We start from the raw sequence: 20,012 nt of genomic DNA on the forward strand, positions 1-20,012 counted from the left end.
TGGCAATTAATTGTCAAATATGACTTCAACGAGTCAATAACGCTGGTCTTGGGGTCAAGGATGACAAGGCTGTAATCTGTTCGTGATTGCTGAGAAAAATGTGAAATTGTGCTATCATGGTAGGCTGCGGACCCTCACGAATGTGGTAAGCGGTGTTGTATGGAATGAGGTAATGCCATTTCACTCACAGTTTCTCTGTTGTTATTGTAAACAGTTTTAATGAATGAAAATGGGATTGAATTTAATCAAATAAAATGTGTTTTCTGACATCATACATTCTCGGATGGCAGTGTATACCAGCCAAGCAATTACGCTGGTGTGTTGCATCATAGCAAACGCTAGGTACTTTCGCTGATAATCGACATGTCTTTATGATAAAGTTATTACGATGTTTCGCTGTTCATCAATTATTATTGAAAAGACCCTGCATGTTTTAAGCATCTGAAAAAACATGGATATATACGATAAACACTGTTAATTGCAATCCGCACTGAATTTCACTAGTTTACTATGTGATTAACCAGAGCTCAACAGCGGATTTGTTGATGTGCTATTTTCGATCACGTGAATATGTGTGATCACTGGGCAACTTTTATGGGAGCCACGGATTACCCCGCGGTTTAACCGAATCCGCGGTATCGCGAAGAGCGTTATTGCGAGGGATGACTGTATCTCCATGACCTGAAAACAATGCAATCAGTCCTTTCACCCTCCCAGCCTGAAGGGTGTTCATCATCAGAAAGACTTGGGAACAAGATATGTGGGAAAAATGCTAGTTTATTGAGAGTGAACTGCTATGCTGAGTGATCTGATTCTCAGGGGGACTGGAATAGTCTCCATTTTATAATATCATGTTATGATGTTTCAAACAACCTGAAAAAAAAACTATGTCAAAGGTCACATGCAACCAAAAAATCATACATAATTAAAACACAATTATCACTTATTCATGGCATAAAATATACATTGCTGATTATGAAAAAAAATATAAACAAAATTATAAGCGTAATTATAATTATAAAAGTGCAGTATTTTGTACTTTGGTTTACTTCCCAAGAAACGAAGCAGCCAGGATACCGAACCCAGTCAGAGTGGGTGGGCGTGCACTCAAGTGTAACGGCTGGTTCATTTGCAGATGCCCTCACGGCTCATTGTGTGTGTATATATAGAGATGTTGGGTTTTGTAAATACATGCTCATCTCTTGTGTATAACATTTTGCAATCAACAGACATCATTACATGTCATGTGTACAAGTATCACACCTGCCTGTCTGTGTAATTACATAATGTGACAGAGACCGAACTCGGGCCATAAATCAATGCGTTTTTTATGGTGTATAGCCTGATAGGTGTTAAGTTCAAATTGCATGTGGTCAGTGATCGAAGTTGTATATTGAATATTGTCATTAGCAGCCAGACAGGCAGACACATAGGTGTCAATAAAACAGACACTTTGTTTTGTCTGTGACAACGACATATCTATATCACAGTTAGAAATTCTGTCAATGCTAAATAATGACATTGCTTTTAAGTATCGAACTGAGAAAGTAACTCGGTAAGAAGAACGTGTGTGATGGATTCTGTGGTATTATATAAACAGTTAAATCGGTAATCTACTGTCATAAGATATAAAAAAGCTCGCGCCTGTGAAATATCAACAAAAAAAATAGAAAAATAGCTCACACCAAAGCCTTCACCGAGTATTCACCGGACAACCCGCTTCCAAGCTGCGCGAACCTATTTCACTGCGCATGTGCTATGAGCCCAGCTGTTGAAACCACTATTCCCCCAAGCGCTTGGGGAAAATTAGTGAATCGTTTGAACTCTGATTTCGGGCGGGTTTTTTTCATCGCGCTATTTTTCAACTACCAGTATATAAGTTAAATTTGCATTTTTGATGATTTGTTTCGGGTAAGACCATACCGAAAGGTATCACAATCTGTAAAGTTGTGTTTTACGTTGCATGTGACCTTTAAATAAACATGTTATTTCAAAGATTTATGAACAAACCAAAAATATATCAGTTGGGCTTTTTATATTATTTGTTAACTTCTTATTGGAAATGGGAACTGCATCCATGCTCGTCTTCTGGAAGAAAGATTACTTGAGAGACATGTGTTTTGCTGACAAGGTGCCTTCCATCTCATCAGACTGACATGATGTCTGAGCTTGGCGGTTATCATTTTACTAACACAATTATACGTGTTATTTAGGCGCCAGGGACTCTTCTTCATGGATTTCTGTCAATCCTTTATTAAGATTAATACAAATTTTAGAAGGAAATGAGCATTGCTTGAAAGACATTAGGAGGAAGTTGTTGGTGCCCTGGTGCCTACTAACTGGAACAAGGACATTATTTTAAAGGTCTGCCACCTCACTGGACATGGACTTATATGCCTGGTTTCACATGATCTAGAATCTGTGCCGACTTGGACACAGTCACTTAAAGGTCTGCAGTCCAGTTTCACATGATCTTGAACCTGTGCCAACTTGGACACAGTCATTTAAAGGTCTGCAGTCCAGTTTCATATGATCTCGAACCTGTGCCGACCTGGACACAGTCACTTAAAGGTCTGCAGTCCAGTTTCACATGATCTTGAACCTGTGCCAACTTGGACACAGTCACTTATAGGTCTGCAGTCCAGTTTCACATGATCTTGAAGGTACACAGCCTTTATGATCTTGAAGGTACACAGCCTTTACTTAACATGATTATAAAGAATGCCAACTTTACTAAACACGATCTTAAATCATGGCAGCTTTACTAAACATGATCTTAAAGAATGGCAGCTTATTAAACACGATCTTAAAGAATGGCAGCTTTACTAAACACGATCTTAAATCATGTCAGCTTTACTAAACACGATCTTAAAGAATGACAGCTTTACTAAACACGATCTTAAAGAATGGCAGCTTTACTAAACATGATCTTAAATCATGTCAGCTTTGCTAAACACAATCTTAAAGAATGTCAGCTTTACTAAACACGATCTTAAAGAATGGCAGCTTTACTAAACACGATCTTAAAGAATGGCAGCTTTACTAAACCATGATCTTAAAGAATGGCAGCTTTACTAAACACAATCATAAATCATGTCAGCTTTACTAAACACGATCTTAAATCATGTCAGCTTTAAACACAATCTTAAACATGCTTTATAAACACGATCTTAAATCATGTCAGCTTTACTAAACATGATCTTAAAGAATGGCAGCTTTACTAAACATAATCTTAAAGAATGGCAGCTTTACTAAACACGATCTTAAAGAATGGCAGCTTTACTAAACATGATCTTAAATCATGTCAGCTTTACTAAACATGATCTTAAATCATGTCAGCTTTACTAAACATGATCTTAAAGAATGGCAGCTTTACTAAACACGATCTTAAAGAATGGCAGCTTTACTAAACATGATCTTAAATCATGTCCGCTTTACTAAACATGATCTTAAAGAATGTCAGCTTTACTAAACATGATCTTAAAGAATGGCAGCTTTACTAAACACGATCTTAAAGAATGGCAGCTTTACTAAAGACAATCTTAAATCATGTCCGCTTTACTAAACACGATCTTAAAGAATGGCAGCTTTACTAAACATGATCTTAAAGAATGGCAGCTTACTAAACACGATCTTAAATCATGTCAGCTTTACTAAACACGATCGTAAAGAATGACAGCTTTACTAAACACGATCTTAAAGAATGACGGCTTTACTAAACATGATCTTAAAGAATGACGGCTTTACTAAACATGATCTTAAAGAATGGCAGCTTTACTAAACACGATCTTAAATCATGTCCGCTTTACTAAACATGATCTTAAAGAATGGCAGCTTTACTAAACATGATCTTAAATCATGTCCGCTTTACTAAACACGATCTTAAATCAATGTCAGCTTTACTAAACATGATCTTAAAGAATGGAAGCTTTACTAAACATGATCTTAAAGAATGGCAGCCTTATTAAACTGGATCTTAAAGCTAGGCAGCCTTGCTAAACATTGCTCAATATGCTGCCCAAATCATGCTCAATTCCAGCATAAGAGATAATTATATGAAACCCTCTCAGGTGATGCTTAAGTGAGTGTATTCTAAGGCATTGTCTTTTATTGTTGTTTTTTTATGAATTTGGCTTTACCTTCCTTTTAGGTTTACACTGTTTCTGTTATGTCGGGGAATGTCAGCGTAATGCAGGACTATGTCAGTGGAGACTGTACCAGGTTACCCTTCACCAATGCTAATAGGATGCAGTGGTAGGGTGAGGATCATGTTCAACACCAATCTGAACCTGTAACCCACAATCAGACTAGTCCCAGGCATCATTAAGGCATGCTGCTGTTGCCAATTACAACATCTTGAACAACTCCGACATCTCAATTTACAATAGGATCTCCTAAGTGCAGGTTACAAGAATAGCAAGAGACATTTCATCCTTATCCTGGAAGGAATTGGTGTTTGGTGTAGTAATTGTACACCATACTAGTGTTGGGAATTGGTTAAAATCTCACAATTGATGATTGGTTCATTACAACCGATCAATCATCGAAAATAATTGGTTATCGTCATTTATGAAATTTTCCTGGTTCTATTTGTTAATGCTCAAATAAGGGGAAAAAACATGTAGTTCTTTGGGGTTTTTGGCACAAAATTTAATATCTTTAAAGGATGACTAGTATGTTAGGAACATAAATTTCTTAGAGTCTTTAAACTTATTAGACCCATTTCACGTGGTGCAGGTATAGGTGTGGTTCTTGTGTCTCGATCGCAGGCTACTGTTTTAATCCACCTGTTGCTTGGCCGTCAGCTGACTATGTGGTCAGTTCTACACTGTAATGACGTTGCAGTTTGAAAAAAACGTATACATTGTACTAAAAGTGTTACCACGTAACCAAATTGTATAACATATTCAGCCTGAGTCGGTTGCCTTCCAACAGTATCTTTTTTCATGAAACCTAAAACGTGATATGCACTACATCTTGCTTGCCATCGGTGAATGTGCCGGCATTCTACGCTTGTTACTAAACTTCTTACATAAATCGCATTTATATGTCACCCTCTTCCACCTAATTCACTTTGATATCGATAGTACATATCCAAATACATCACGCAGATAAATGCAATTTGTAGTTTTGAACACTGTTTGAAATTCGCTTTTCTATGATATCATCCGCTCATTGTAGATAAAATTTACTGAAAATTACATGCATCGTAAATCTCGCCAGTTTTGACACATTACGAAATCACCATTCACTGCGTTTTGCGTAATTTATGGTATGTCTTAATTCAAATGTCAAATTTTACTGGGAGAATTGAATTTAAAAGAAAAAGACGTGATCATTGTGATCAGCGGTAGTTTTGTTGTATGAGCGAATCACCAATGCTCGTTCTGAAACATTATCAATGAACCGAGAATCGCTGAGAATGTTTTGGAAAATACGCAAACATCAAAGTGAATTTTCAACCAAATTACATAGTGTTTATAAAATCACGTCACATGTATGTCGGTTATGTTTCGTTCATAAAATTCAACACCATCTTCTTGACACGAATCCCTGAATTCCTCACACAGTTCAAAATAAGCTGACAAATGGACTTTGTCACCAATACGAAGTGTTTCAGTGAAATCTAACGAAATATATCGAGGATATGAGATGCCGCGCTGTGAAAGAATACTTGTTTGAAATGTATACAAAGCCAATCTCAGATTTTACACTGTGTATCCGTTAAGCCTACTTGTTGCATACAATTGCTCATTAGTTTTAGAACATGCATGGGAAAGGTATTGTAGCAAGCGATAGTTAAATAAAACAGGTGTATTCCAATGATTTTCTAGATTCATCACAACATATTATAGTTTTTGAAAGCATGACGCCATAACTGACGCAAACTTAAGCTGCTTGATGATGGTACTTCTTTAATTTCTGACTATTTCCCTTGGTCACAATGAAAACAAAAAGAAAATAACAACCAGCAGACTGACAGAAGTTTCGACTACTTACATGTCACATTTATGCATATCGTTGCTTGAAACAACGAAAATTTCTTTCGAAAACTCCGCGCTTTCGTGTCAGTGAACACGCCATTTTGAAAAAGTCGCTTCCCGATAGTGATGTCATGCGGACGCCAACATTGTTATACATATTTGGTATTTTCATTGAGGCGAGGTTATGAATGAAAATACACAGCGATCAATCCGTCCCTGCTGCTTACATTTTCTGCTCTTATGCTTCTTCTCAGTATTTTCACAAAGCTTTTTTTCACGTGATTAATATCAGTATTATTATCTTTTGATTTGGGACTAGACAGTAGACCAGTTTAAAATCAAGTGGCACCAATTACGTCATAATCAAAGGGCGGTAACTCTGGCCTGTTTAGCTCGGCAAACAAATACCTCATATTGGCATAACATTTCAGCACTTATTTTGAGGGTTATACTTACATTGTAAGAAAAATGAGTGTATATTTTCAAACATTGGTATTAACTCATTTAAACAGTTCACTTTGATTCACATAAGAATAAATGTGATTTATTCGTGTACACTTCCCCTTTAAGATATATTCAATCATGACATGGAACGGGCTTGTAGTGCTTATGAAATGTAACAGAAATAAAAACCTTGTGAAAAATAGTGGTAATGAAAACAAGTGTTCCAGAATTGTTTGTGTTCGATTATGAGAAAACATGATCGATTGCTTGGTCGTATAGTCAGTGCGACGATTATTTCAATTAATCGGACCACCACTACACCATACTATACAGGAGGGAAAGATAACAATATATGGATGAACAACGTCTTTATTACAGTGAGAACCTATAGAGATCATTGCAATAAAGAAGTTGTTCATCCATCTATTGTTATCCATCCTTACTGCTAAAACTTCTAAATGCCTCTCAAAGAAGTTATACTATACAGAACATGGCAAGAAATATGTCTTGGGTGAAACATGTTCAATAAGTTGTAGCCTGTAACTGCTGGCCCTAGCCTCTGCTGCTGCTGGCCCTAGCCTCTGCTACTGCTGGCCCTAGCCTCTGCCACTGCTGGCCCTAACCTCTGCTACTGCTGTATGGGGTAATGGTGTCTCTACTGTTGGTATACTTACTGTATATTGTTGGTATTTTTAGAACAATTATTGGCAGATAATCTAGATTACAGACTGTTCAAAGGCTCGTGTTGTCAATTGAGGTCATGGGGTCCTTTGAAGCTGGTTTCAGAGGTACAACTGATCTCGGGGGAAATGAGGACCCAATATCAGCTCCTTCTTACATCTAAATAATCATCAATTTAAAAGCCAGGGGGAGCTAACAAGGACGACTTTGAAAAAAACATGTCGGTGTCAGGGGAAACTGGCTCTCTGATGTTGTATAGAAACCTTTTAATCTCACGCTGAAATATTGATGAATTGTAGACAACTTCTTTTTCAGCCTAATCTTGTCATGGTTTATTAGGCTGTTGTAACTCTGATGGGTGTTGGACCTGAAAGTGTTTAATTTGGGTTCGACAAGTTAAATACATGTACATTTGTTTGAACTTGTGATTTCTAGGCTTCTTGTCGAAATGTAGAGATGGAAATATTTTCCACCTGTCATGTACCGCACAGTAAACTCTCCATACTTTGGTCATTTGGGCAAGTTTATTGGAATATTTCACTGAGATGTGTGGATGCTAATGAGGTCAGCTATTGTACTTAGAATGGAAAGTTTATATGAGTTATATTAATTTGGAAGTATCTGTAGCTGTGGCCTGATGGCTGGGACTCTCCCCCCCATAATTCATGGCTTTGGGTGTGTGTGGGTGTGTCTGTGATAATTTTTATGGAGAAGCATGTACAAAGTAAATGACAACCCAACTCACCCACCCACACATGTCATGTACAAAATCAATTACACCCCCACCCCCCACCCATATTTGTAAGCATAATTTTAAAATATTTTTATGTACTAAATTGCTGACCCCTAAAACATGTGTACAAAATTGATGCCCCCCTTCTCCAGATCAAAATGATGCCCCTCCGACTAAAACATCCCCCACACTCCCTCCTCAATCACCACCAGACATACTGGTTTAAACGTTATGATTCAGGTAGGCGGTATGCAGATACATATGACACATACTGGTTTAAACCCCGCGCATCCTTCTCTCCCTCAGCCCCTCACACTCACCCACCCACCCACCACCCACTCACTCACTCACTCACTCACCCACCCACCCACCCACTCGCCATAAATTATGAATGGTCCCTAATGTTAACCTTGTCAGGTTCTCATCCCAGACATAGAAAATCATACACAACAGTGAAAATACTTATTACTGACGCATGTCGCTCTTACACTATCAGAGACATACAGGCGACATGGTCTCAAATAGCACTGAACATCGCTGTATCATGGAACGCTCAACAGGGGCCTTATAGGAACAGCATTGCATCTCAGTCAGTGCAATATGCATATAGTCATACAAGTTGACAAAGTTTGCCCTGAAGTATGATAAAAGTACTGGGGCTAGTTAATTGGAATCTTTGAACCACTGTGAAATTAGTTTTCTTTGTCTAGGTTTTGGAATACTTCCAGCACAAATTCTACAATCAGTGGCTGAGAGCCATAGTATGTACACAAGTTCTTTGACTTTTGATTTGTAAAATGTCAGATTGGAATGTGAATATCTGTGATAGCACACTCCACTTTTAGCACAAAATGATTGCCTTGAAATGGCAAGTGCAATCACTTAAGTGGACATACTTGCTTCCCCAAGGTGAGGTTTGAATGTCCTTCTGGCATGCACTTTGGTTTAGAAAATGTGCTACTTGAATGAATGTAATTATTAATGTTTGATTAACGTTTTCATTTGTTATCTGGATGTTTCAGTAATAATCTGACACTAGGACATGAAAGTCTATCTGAGAAAGTGTAAAGTTCAGCTAAAAGAGACATTGTTAATTAGATGATAACGGGGAACTGCCACCTCCTGCATCACACTGTGACCAGCCAGACTTGTGGCGACAGGAGCTACCTCCCTTAGGAGCTGTGACAACACACCCTTAGATTGGAGCTATTTGACAGATGGTGCTGTAACTTTCAACCCAATCTAGGCCAAGGACACATGCACTAACTGATTACATTCCCACAATTGTAGTAATAGTGTACTTGAAGATTGGCAAGGCTCAGAATAATGTAGACTCCTGTAAGTGTGATTAAAGTCCCACAAGACTCGAACAATGCAATTAGGGATGTCACGATACAGAAGTTTCATGAATAGATATGTATCACAATACCCATGTCACGATTCGATGCGTATCACAATACCTATTTTCGCAGCATTATTGCGTAAGTTTAGTTACAGTTTGAACATTAATATTTCATATTTTATTATTGTCCATTAAAAGATCAACATTTTTTTATTCTCAGAGATTAAAAAGTTCTAATTTTCCATCTTTGTGCATGATTATTTATAATATAATATAATATAATTATTTATAACTCTCATAACATCAAAAATCATGATACAATTGCAAAACGTAAACGATACAGAAACATATTTAAACCGATACTTTCAAAACTAAATATTGATACAGTTTTAAATGTATTGATTATTGTTTCGTCTTAGAAAAAGTATCGACGTATCGATGTATTGTGGCATCCCTACAATGCAGTGACATATTAGAATGGTTGTGTGAGCTCCAAAATGTCAAAAGGACTTTTTGAAGATGAAGATACTATTTTCGTGGCCATGGTTGAGTGGGTTAATTATTTGTTTATTGTTGTTTTCTTTCTGTGTTCACAATTTTCAATCAAAGTTTAGGGGTCCTTTTATACTCTTAATTTATATTTTAACAAACATAGGTGTTTGTTGCCTATTTGTCAGAGGAGCTTGCTGACTGGTTAGTGTTTGTTGGTCAGTGTGGAACTAGTGACTTTGGTCACCACCTTTTCGTCTTTTAATCTCATTTGTCTATTAAGTAGTGATCATATCTGTAAGGGTCTGGGCTTGAACAAGTTGGTGCAAGTTTAGTGCAACTTCTCTTGCATTGTCTACACCAACCTTTGGGTGAAAGTCCTGTGGTCAGAGCAAGTTTGTTGATGCTTTGATTGGTTGGTTGGTTGGCACTCAGCAATATTCCAGGTATATGACGGTGGTCTGTAAGTAATCGAGTCTGGTCCGGACAATCCAGTGATCAACAGCATGAGCATCGTTCTACGCAATTGGGATTCGGTGACATGTGTCAACCAAGTCAGCAAGTCAGTTTGATTCCCCACAATGGTACAATGTGTGAAGCCCATTTCTTGTGTCCTCTGCTGTGATATTGCTGGAATATTGCTAAAAGTGGCGTAAAACCATCCTCACTCACTCACTCAAGAGTCATGGTGGACACAATTCACTTAGAACTAAGGTTGGACTGTTTGAGTAAACTTGTTTGTATCAGCGAGACATAAGTTGATATGAACTTGTGCTCCAAGCGGTATGGCATCAGATAATGTCAGCTTCTAATGTTAAGTCATGAGGATGATACGCACATTGCGTCTCGATGGAAGGCCAGACACTATTGGCAGTAAATGTGTCTGTGGATGGAATGTTATTTATGGTAATCACAGAATATTGTGTGTTAGTCCGATCATCCAATGTATGTATGGTATTGGTAATATACTGTTCACACTTTGCTAAGGATCAAATCATGGATTCAACAGAAAACTATTATGATTTGGGGTCAAATCTGGCTTAAATATCTAAGCTTATTGTAACCATGGATCCTAAGTTTCAGTATGTCATTGCATCTTGTGGATCCCATACCTGCTATTGACAGGTGTTGTTTATTTCTCAATGACTCGTTCAAAGATTTGCAAAATGTTTGATTGGTGCCATGAAAACCATTTTATGGTTACTCATGTATCAAGTGCTTAAGGTTAGATTAAAGTGACTGTTTGCCTAAAGAGGGGTTACCATATTTTTATTTATCCAGTTTTAAATGGATACAATGTCAAGTTATGAATCTACATTTAACATTCACATTAATTTGTGAATTTTTGTGATCCTTAGCAAAGTGTGAGTAGTGTAGATAGCATGGAACAGCAAATATTGTTACCTGCTTTAGAAGTGTTTAATTGTAGAAAACAACCTGTCACAGGTGTTTTACTTACCTGTGGTAGATGTCACTAATTGTGGTAGATGTTGTTACCTGTGGTAGATATCATTACCAGTGGTAGATAGCATCACCTGTAGTATATCTCATTACCTATGGTAGACATTTTACTTACCTTTGATAGATGTCATTACCTGTGGTAAATGTCATCACCTGCTGTAGATGTCACCCCCTGTGGTAGATATCATTACCAATGGTATGTCATTAATAACCTGTGCATGCTTTACCATGAATCCACTACATTGCACTCTTGATTCCCCTGAACTGTAAAGGGGTTATAATGGCCTGTAACAGAACTCCCGTGTGTACTTGATGGAATTACCTGTAACAGATGGCATACCTGGGATAAATGTCCCCCGTACTTTATTTCCTACCTGAAATTACAAGTCCTACCTGCAGTTGATGTACTACCTGGGGTAAATGTTACTTGTACTTGATGCCATTACCTGTAACAGATGTCATACCTGGGATAAATGTTACCTGTAACAGATGTCATAGCTGGGATAAATGTTACCTGTACTTGATGCCATTACCTGTAACAGATGTCATACCTGGGATAAATGTTACCTGTAACAGATGTCATTACCTGTAACAGATGTCATACTTGGGGTAAATGTTACCTGTACTTGATGTCATTACCTGCAACATATGTCATACCTGGGATAAATGTTACCTGTAACAGATGTCATACCTGGGGAAAATGTTACCTGTAACAGATGTCATACCTGGAGTAGATATTACCTGTACTTGATGTCATTCAGTTAGCAAACACCATACCTGTGGTAGATGTTATTAGATGTAATAAACAGTATGACTTGTTTTAGATATCCATCGCTGTGATAAATGTCAGGAATGGTTTGAAATGGCATAAACCGCAGCAGATGAGGCTCAGATTTCTCCTGTAAAAATTCCTGATGAGTTTCTGATGACTTATTACCTTCCTTACCCAGCAATATCCTGCATGAAATATTACCGACGGTAATATCTGCCTTCATAACTATGGGGAAGTTGTTATAAGTAAGAGCGGTACAGCATTAATGTCAGATGTGCAGCCGTAGTCCAGCACAGCCATTATCGATGGGATACGTGTAATGAACACATACTTCATGTAATATCTGTAGCTGACTGCGCGGCCTGTCAACTCAGAAACCAAAAATTGAGAGTATGCCGGAATTGAAAAAAGCGGCGTCTCTTGATGATTATTTAATTGTTTTCCTGGTAGAAGATGAAGATGTTGAGAAGCGAGCCACTTCCGCAGCAGTGACGGATTACTCATCTGGACCTAATCACTAGAAGTTGAAGCAATGCATAGATTTACTGCAATATATTGGCCAGTACAAACTTTCATCCTTTGGGTGGAAATTATTGCTTGATGGCACCCCAAGGTCCCTCCCATTCCATACTGTGGGGGCGGTGGGGTAGCCTAGTGGCTAAAGCGTTGGCTCGTCACCCCGAAGACCCGGGTTCGAATCCCCACATGGGTACATTGTGTGAAGCCCATTTCTGGTGTCCCTCGCCGTGATGTTGCTGGAATATTGCTAAAAGCGGCGTAAAACCAAACTCAGTCAGTCCATACTGTGTTTGCAGCCATTGTTAATCCATAGTTCATCATAGGCTTATGAATGTAGGCTTATGCTTTCTTCAGGACAGGAACACTATCCAGAAGCATTGTTTGCACAATGCCATTCGTAAGCCGATGATAAAGTGTAGATTTACGATGGGTTATGGCATTACTACTGCTTAATAGATCCAGACCCTTGACTCTTGACTTTGTCCTGGAACCTGTCATTAGGATTGGGTTGCAGTAGTCTGTCAAACACCATCCTTCTTAACAGTGAGATGTTTGAGCTGTATTTGTTCTGAAACATAGCTGATCACAATTTGGTGATATGTTGGTTATATTTATTGCCAGTTTACTCATTGGAATCCAGATACTACTAGACTATCAGGTTACTAAATACACTTGACTCATATGTACACATGTACATAACAGATCTTCCTCAGGTTTCAGGCCAGTAGACTGACAAGTCATTGATAAAGATTTGCTTTTGTTTACTAGTAATTCCTTCTTGTCACTTATGTATGGTGCTGTGGATATTCGAAAAGTATCGATAGTTTGATCAGTGTTTTTTCTGTATTTATTTCATGTGACATTATAATAATGAACTGAATGACCCTGTTTAGTCTTAGACTTTCTTTTAAAAAGTAACATATGATATATCATAACCGATGGAAACAACAAAGAGAGTGAAATGTCAGTAGGGAGGAAGGCTTGACAGTCATTTGTGACATTGTCCTTTACTCTTACGTTTGTGCTGTGTTCTCCAAGAAATGTTGTCTTTCAAGTTTAACGGAGCTCCATATTGTACTTGTGAAATGAAAATATATTAATATGAGTGAGTGAGTGAGTCTAGTTTTACGCTGCACTCAGCAATATTCCAGCTCTGTTGCGGCAGTCTGTAAATAATCGGGTCTGGACCAGACAATCCAGTGATCAACAGCATGAGCATCGATCTGTGCAATTGGGAAGCAATGACATGTGTCAACCAAGTCAGCTAGCTTCACCACCCGATCCCGTTAGTCGCCTCTTACGACAAGCATGGTTACTGAAGATCAATATTCTAACCCGGACCTTCACGGGTCTATATTAGTATGAAAATTTATTATGTGAAATTATGTTTTTTTGTCTCATAAGAAATAGATAATTCACACAAGTATCAACTGACTAATTTGTACCCAAGTCATAGTTCTTACCCAAGTCATACAAATGACCTACTGTCAGGTAATGTGGTAGCCACGTCAAGATGCTGTACATTATTTGATTGTATTCATCGTTCTTGTCACCTGTCACTCCAGCTGAAGCTGCATCAAACAAGATGGAGATACACTGACATGGATACTGTAATTAGCAGTTCAACTTCAAGGGATGTCGCTGTAACCACATTCATACCCAGTCAAACTTAATTAGGCTGTTTTCTTGTGGTGTACGGATAAAGACAACAATTTGATCTTATAATGTTACTGTCACCATTAAATGGTTAATCACATGCAATTTGATTTGCATTGGGCATTTGCAAGGCAGTTTGAGTAATTAAGTTAGATTGTTTGATCTTTTAGAAGTTGGTAAGTCAAAAATGAAACATACATTTTATTGATGGCAGCGTGAACTTCTTGTTTATTGCAAAGAGTGATGTTACGATGAAGATTCTTACATCGTTATCGGGCGGTGGGGTAGCCTAGTGGTTAAAGCGTTGTCTCGTCACGCCGAAGACCCGGGTTCGAATCCCCACATGGGTACAATGTGTGAAGCCCATTTCTGGTGTCCCCCGCCGTGATGTTGCTGGAATATTGCTAAAAGCGGCGTAAAACCAAACTCAGTCAGTCAGTCAGTACATCGTTATCAAGCTCAAAGTAAGAATCTACATCCAAACTTGGCTCTATGCAATAAACAAGAAGTTGTCATCCATAAAGTTGTGCTTCATTTTCAAATAAACTTAGACTCAGAGGATGGATATGAGATGCAGTAAAATAATGGACGACTATGGTGGTGGTACAAGCTATGGAACTAATCCAAAACTGGAACCAGTTGTAGGGGTTGGTATGTTCCCCAGGGAGCTGAGTTTGATTTGTCCTGTTGCCGGGGGTAACAATGTCCTGTGCTTGCTTCTTCAGGACATTAATTCGGGTGTGGAAATTAATTTTGATTGCATGCCAAATATGTGAAAATATCCGAAACAAATTCTTCCTCAAAACATAATATTAGTAATCAACACAGAGGTACTATCCCTACCACCTTGATGTTTCCCAGCAACCAAAACTTCCCATTCTCTGTCAACCAAGAATCACAGTTTGTTAAAGACACAAGTCTCCCATGTGTGTAGACCCCAAGTATCCTACTGTTAGTGACACAGTTGCCCATCACTTTCAGCACAAAAGCCTCATTGCTGGCAGTACAAGGTTACCATGGCTACCAATCAGTTTTTCAAATTCATTATCAGTATTACTCAATGTGATAGTTACCAAGAAAACATTTATTGTAGACAAAAAATGACCCCTGCGCTTTTTGACAAGACAAGATCATGTGACATCACCTACGTCACTAATTGTGGCCATCTTGGTTTTTGTCTGAACTGTGACTTTATAATCTCAACTTACAGCGTTTCACTTTCAGAAATCTCACACCATTTGTTACCAGCTGACCATCTAATTGTGTTGTAGTAGTAGTAGAGGGGGGGGGTTTGCCGCACATGCGGCTTAGAGACTTATTTGTGTGAAATAAGTTCCCCAGCCCCCCTTAAAAACGGCGATTTTCATGGACCATACGGGGTTTATCCCCTCCTTCGAGTTCACCAAGCTGGTACAGATACCTCACGACGACCCAGTCCGGTGGCTTTTTGTCTTGGCCGTGATGTGATGGCGCAGCCGATTCAATCGTCATGGATTCCATTCGAATGGCTTCGACGGGTCTTTTATTGAGGAGTCGAGTGGCTTCGTTGTTGATCGCCAACACCACTCGCGGTAAGCTACGACCCATTCCGTCGATCATTTTTCTGGGTTGACCATCTCTCGAGCATACTGATGTCCGAACAAACGCTCGGCTAAAGTCCTGTAGAATCTTTCGACGATGGCTTGGCTTCGGTGAGCTCCGGCCACGCCTCATCTCACCTGGACTTTATGCTTCGATAACAGCTGCGACACGGCTCCCATGAACTCGCGTCCGGGATCGACTTGCAATACGGCAGGCCAGGTCAAGCGACTGCGTTTGTAAATGCGTTCTAAGGCCTTAGCGACTTGACTCGAATCTTTGGTCGTTAACGGCTCCGCTTCCTTGTAGCGACTGGCAACGTCCACGACGGTCAGGGCATACTTGTACATTTTGTTTCTCACCCTGTCGTGCGGGAGCAACAGGAGGTCGGCTTGATGGGTACGATTGGGTATGGAAATGTCAAACTTTCTTCTCGGGATGTATCAGGGAGCCGGCAGGTACACTTGCCAGTTAGCTTGTATTTTAAGCCAAGCTTTGGCGGTATCCTTTGAGACGCGAGCGGCTCTGGCTAGCTTCGGGATGGCGCTCACACCTTTCCAGTAACCCCGAGGCTGTAGTAAACCTTCTCCATGATGTATGTCATTCACGCTATTATCCATTCAATAGTCTGTCTAGACCTTGACGCATAGAGTGGAGTTTCCTTTATTGGGGGTCTCGGAAACTCCCAACGTGTCGAGGCCTACTGTTGGTATCCATAGCTATAAGTGTGGATGCCATTGTTCGCAATCCATCGTTTGGTATCCATGGGCGACAGCGAGGTCTTGTTGAGAGTGATGCTGTAGATGTTGTGTTTGTCGCTTCTCAACGCGTTCATGGGGTGTTTGAGCGTGCGTTTATTGAAGAGAGCCTGTTTGAAGAGGGTGTGTTTGATGTGTCGTTTCATGTGTCCTATTTCTTGACCCCTTTCGCCTTTCGTCATGATCAGCTTTTTGAATGGAGCACATTTTAGTCCTTAACCCAACGTATTCAGCGATGGGTGTGCCCGCGCATTCGTCCTTCATCTTGCCGAGGACCTTTTTATTGGTCGTGCTGTGTAGGGCGTGGTCTGGGGGTGATCGCTGGTGTCATACAAGTGGCTGTGTTTCGCTATGTTGTCGTACACGTCCTCGGTGCGTATATTCAACAACAAGGAATCGGTGTTGGTGTACAGCAGCTCGCACCGATCGCCGTACTGTGGCTTGAGTCGGTTGTAATAAAAGTCGTACATCAAATGTTTGGACAGGTCGAGGATGCTCATCCCCACGTAGACGGGTCGGTTGAGCTTAATATGGCTTTTGTTCATGTGTAGCACTGCCAAGTCATTATTGAATAGCTTGCTCCAGTTGAATGCCGGGCTGGCGATCAGTTTCCTGAGTTTTTCTTCCTCGTGAGATCGCATGAGTTTTACGTTGACGCATTTCCTCAAGATTTCCATGGTTTTGCCGAATACCGAATTGTTCATGAGTTTGTAGAGGTTTTTCTTGAAGTCCCTGGTGGTCTGTTTTCGCAGTTCGGTGTTCAACCGAATGTAAGGTTCCATCCAGGGACTTTGATCGAATTGCAGCACCCGATGTATTTTGGTCAGCTTCATGCCCAGCGACAAGTACAGTTGCAGATTCTGATAGTGCACCACGTACTTGGTCTTGTGCATCAAATTCACAACGAGTTTTTCCACGTTGGTCAGCTTATTTTTCCCGAGCAACGCTAATCCGACATCCAGTCTCGGTTCACCGTTAACCGTTCGGGAGCCAGCGGATAGCTATTGTGAGCAGCGTGGAGTTCCGCGGGATAGTCCAAGTCCACTTCGAGGATGTAGCCTTTGTTCGAATCCAGCGTGATGCTCATGATATCGATCTCGTCGTTGTCCAACCATTCATCCCCCTGTGGGTAGAGACTGACTCATGGCCCAGCTGTACAGGTTGTTGGGGTCGAGATACAGGAGGTGGTTGGTGGGCTTGCTCGAATCGTAGCTTTCCACGTATTGGTTGTTGGCTTAGGGAGAGCAGCCAGGCAACAGCTACTGTTTAGATTTTAACATTGCTATAGCGGCCATGTTGTTTGGCTTAGCAACGACGGGTCTGGCAGGCACGACGTTACTAGGCTCGACCGCCATCTTTGGTTTGGCTTAGCAACGATGGGTCTGGCAGGCACGGCGTTGCTTAGCTCGGCAGCCATCTTTGGTTTGGCTTAGCAACGATGGGTCTGGCAGGCACGGCGTTACTAGGCTGGACGACCATCTTTGTTTGGCTTAGCAACGACGGGTCTGGCAGGCACGGCGTTACTAGGCTGGACGACCATCTTTGTTTTAGCTTAGCAACGACGGTCCTATCTTGTTTCACCTGCAAAAGTTTCCACTGATACCCCGTCTCGAACTCGCGTCGCTGGATTACAAGTCCTACGCTCTACCATCACACCACCAGGACTGCCGATCAGTCAATATTCGGAACATTGGGTCTAGGCTGGAGGCACATCGAAGGATGCCTCTCGATAGACCACCGCTGTTTTTAAGGGGGTCTGGGGAACTTATTTCATAAAAATAAGCCTCTTAGCCGCATGTGCGGCAAACCCCCCCTCTACTACTACTGTTGTCTTGTGTTTCACTTTCAGAAATGTGGCATATTTGTTTATATCTCACACCATTTGTTATCAACAGACCATCTAATTGTGTTGTCTTGTGTTTCAGTTATTCTTCCCCGCCTGGCAGCAATGGCGATGGCCAACAATAACGTGACCAATGAGACGAAGAAGATGGACATCGCCATGCAGCTGTTTGAAGCCTACAGTGCCATGTCTTGTTGTTGTATCCTACACCATGTGGCCCCCCTGGGAATCTGGGCCTGCAGTAATGGTTGTTAGATGTGATGGATGAAGTGGTTAGGTTCAGTGACTGGTGGTTTCATCCTAATCCCCCTGTGGACGGGATGGTTTACTCACTGTATCAGTCAGATGACGGTCTGGTCAAGGCTGTTGTCCTGTAGCTTCATGTTACTGAGTGAAGCATTAAGCAACATGTAATGTCTGCAGGCTCTTTCCTCCAGGTTCCGACTTAGTTGCAATATGCCTTTAATTGTGAGTCAATGTATTGCAGCTATAACCAACACAGTCTCTGAGGCTGATTATCTGATATCCTGACCGCCTCTTTCAGTGCATCAGTTAAGAATAGGTTACAGGAGACCAACTGTGTAACATAAAATCACATAAGACATGTCACTCTGTTTTATTATGTATGTCAAGGGCGGTGGGGTAGCCTAGTGGTTAAAGCGTTGGCTCGTCACGCCAAAGACACGGGTTCGAATCCCCACATGGGTACAATGTGTGAAGCCCATTTCTGGTGTCCCTCCGTGATGTTGCTGGAATATTGCTAAAAGCGGCGTAAAACCAAACTCAGTCAGTCAGTCAGTATTATGTATGTCAACTCTTCACTCTCCTTTTTTTCTTTTGTGAGTTGATCTGTTTATGGACTGGCTACTGGTGTAGTGGATAGAGTGTCTGTTCAGAGATCACATGGTCAGTGGTTTGATTCAGACCAAAAGATTATACAGAAACATTTGCACGTGATAAACCACTTCTGCCAGTGTTCAGTTACTCATATAAGCTTGGGACATGGGTGGCACTTTCTTTGCTGTACAGAGTTGCCTCCCTGAAAGCTTGTCAGGATCCGATGATCACTGGTTATTTTCCCTGATTATGATCCTTGGTTTTAGAGGAGAATACACACACGCACTCAACCACTCACTCACTCACTCCACAATGTTGTTACCACCATAATCCTATATGTTTCTGTATAGCCCGTGTTTTATACTGTATTGTCCTCTTTAATTGAAGTGTTTTAGCTTTGCTCGCTAGTTTTATTCATATATGTGATTCTCAAGTATTTTTACTGTCCATTGTCGACAGGTTCTAATCTTCCAAATGTTTTCTCTTTATATTGTATAAATTGTTTTCGTCACGATATGGCTGCGATATTGCCAATGTGACGTTAAAAATTAACTCACTCACTCACCTATATGTTTCTGGATTTCTCTGAAGTGGTAAAGGTTTATGCCTTGTGTCACTTTTGACTTAATCAATCAATCAACCTTCACTCACTCACTCCACAGTTGTTATTACCTCCTTAACTCCCAGCAGTCCTCAATGACCAGCTCATCCAGGAGGCCATGTTGCCCGGTCTCCGATGTCTTCGGCAGGACATGGCCATCATCGCACCTGACCACGAGGAAGTCGTTGCATCCATGGTCCGCGACTACGAGTCCAAGATGGAGGGAGCTCGTCCCGGGGACAGGTACTATAATGCAATTCATCTTGCTCACAGGTGGATGAAACTAGGTGACCATTCATACTTCACTGGGAATG

At 40.5% G+C, this 20,012-nt stretch overlaps 1 protein-coding gene across 2 annotated transcripts in view; it reads left to right on the forward strand.

The window, feature by feature from the left end:
• Positions 1–20,012, forward strand: part of LOC124254301 (RAB11-binding protein RELCH homolog) — a 195,397-nt gene that overhangs the window by 173,845 nt on the left and 1,540 nt on the right. For both annotated transcript variants that reach the window (XM_046688219.1, XM_046688220.1), the window contains exons 25-26: positions 18,343–18,459; positions 19,788–19,941. In XM_046688219.1, the coding sequence (XP_046544175.1) occupies positions 18,343–18,459; positions 19,788–19,941 (271 nt within the window). The remainder of the gene's footprint in view (positions 1–18,342; positions 18,460–19,787; positions 19,942–20,012) is intronic.

This window comes from Haliotis rubra, unplaced genomic scaffold (assembly GCF_003918875.1).
Source record: "Haliotis rubra isolate DU_JTF1 unplaced genomic scaffold, ASM391887v1 Scf57, whole genome shotgun sequence".
In the NCBI taxonomy this organism is placed as follows: domain Eukaryota; kingdom Metazoa; phylum Mollusca; class Gastropoda; order Lepetellida; family Haliotidae; genus Haliotis; species Haliotis rubra.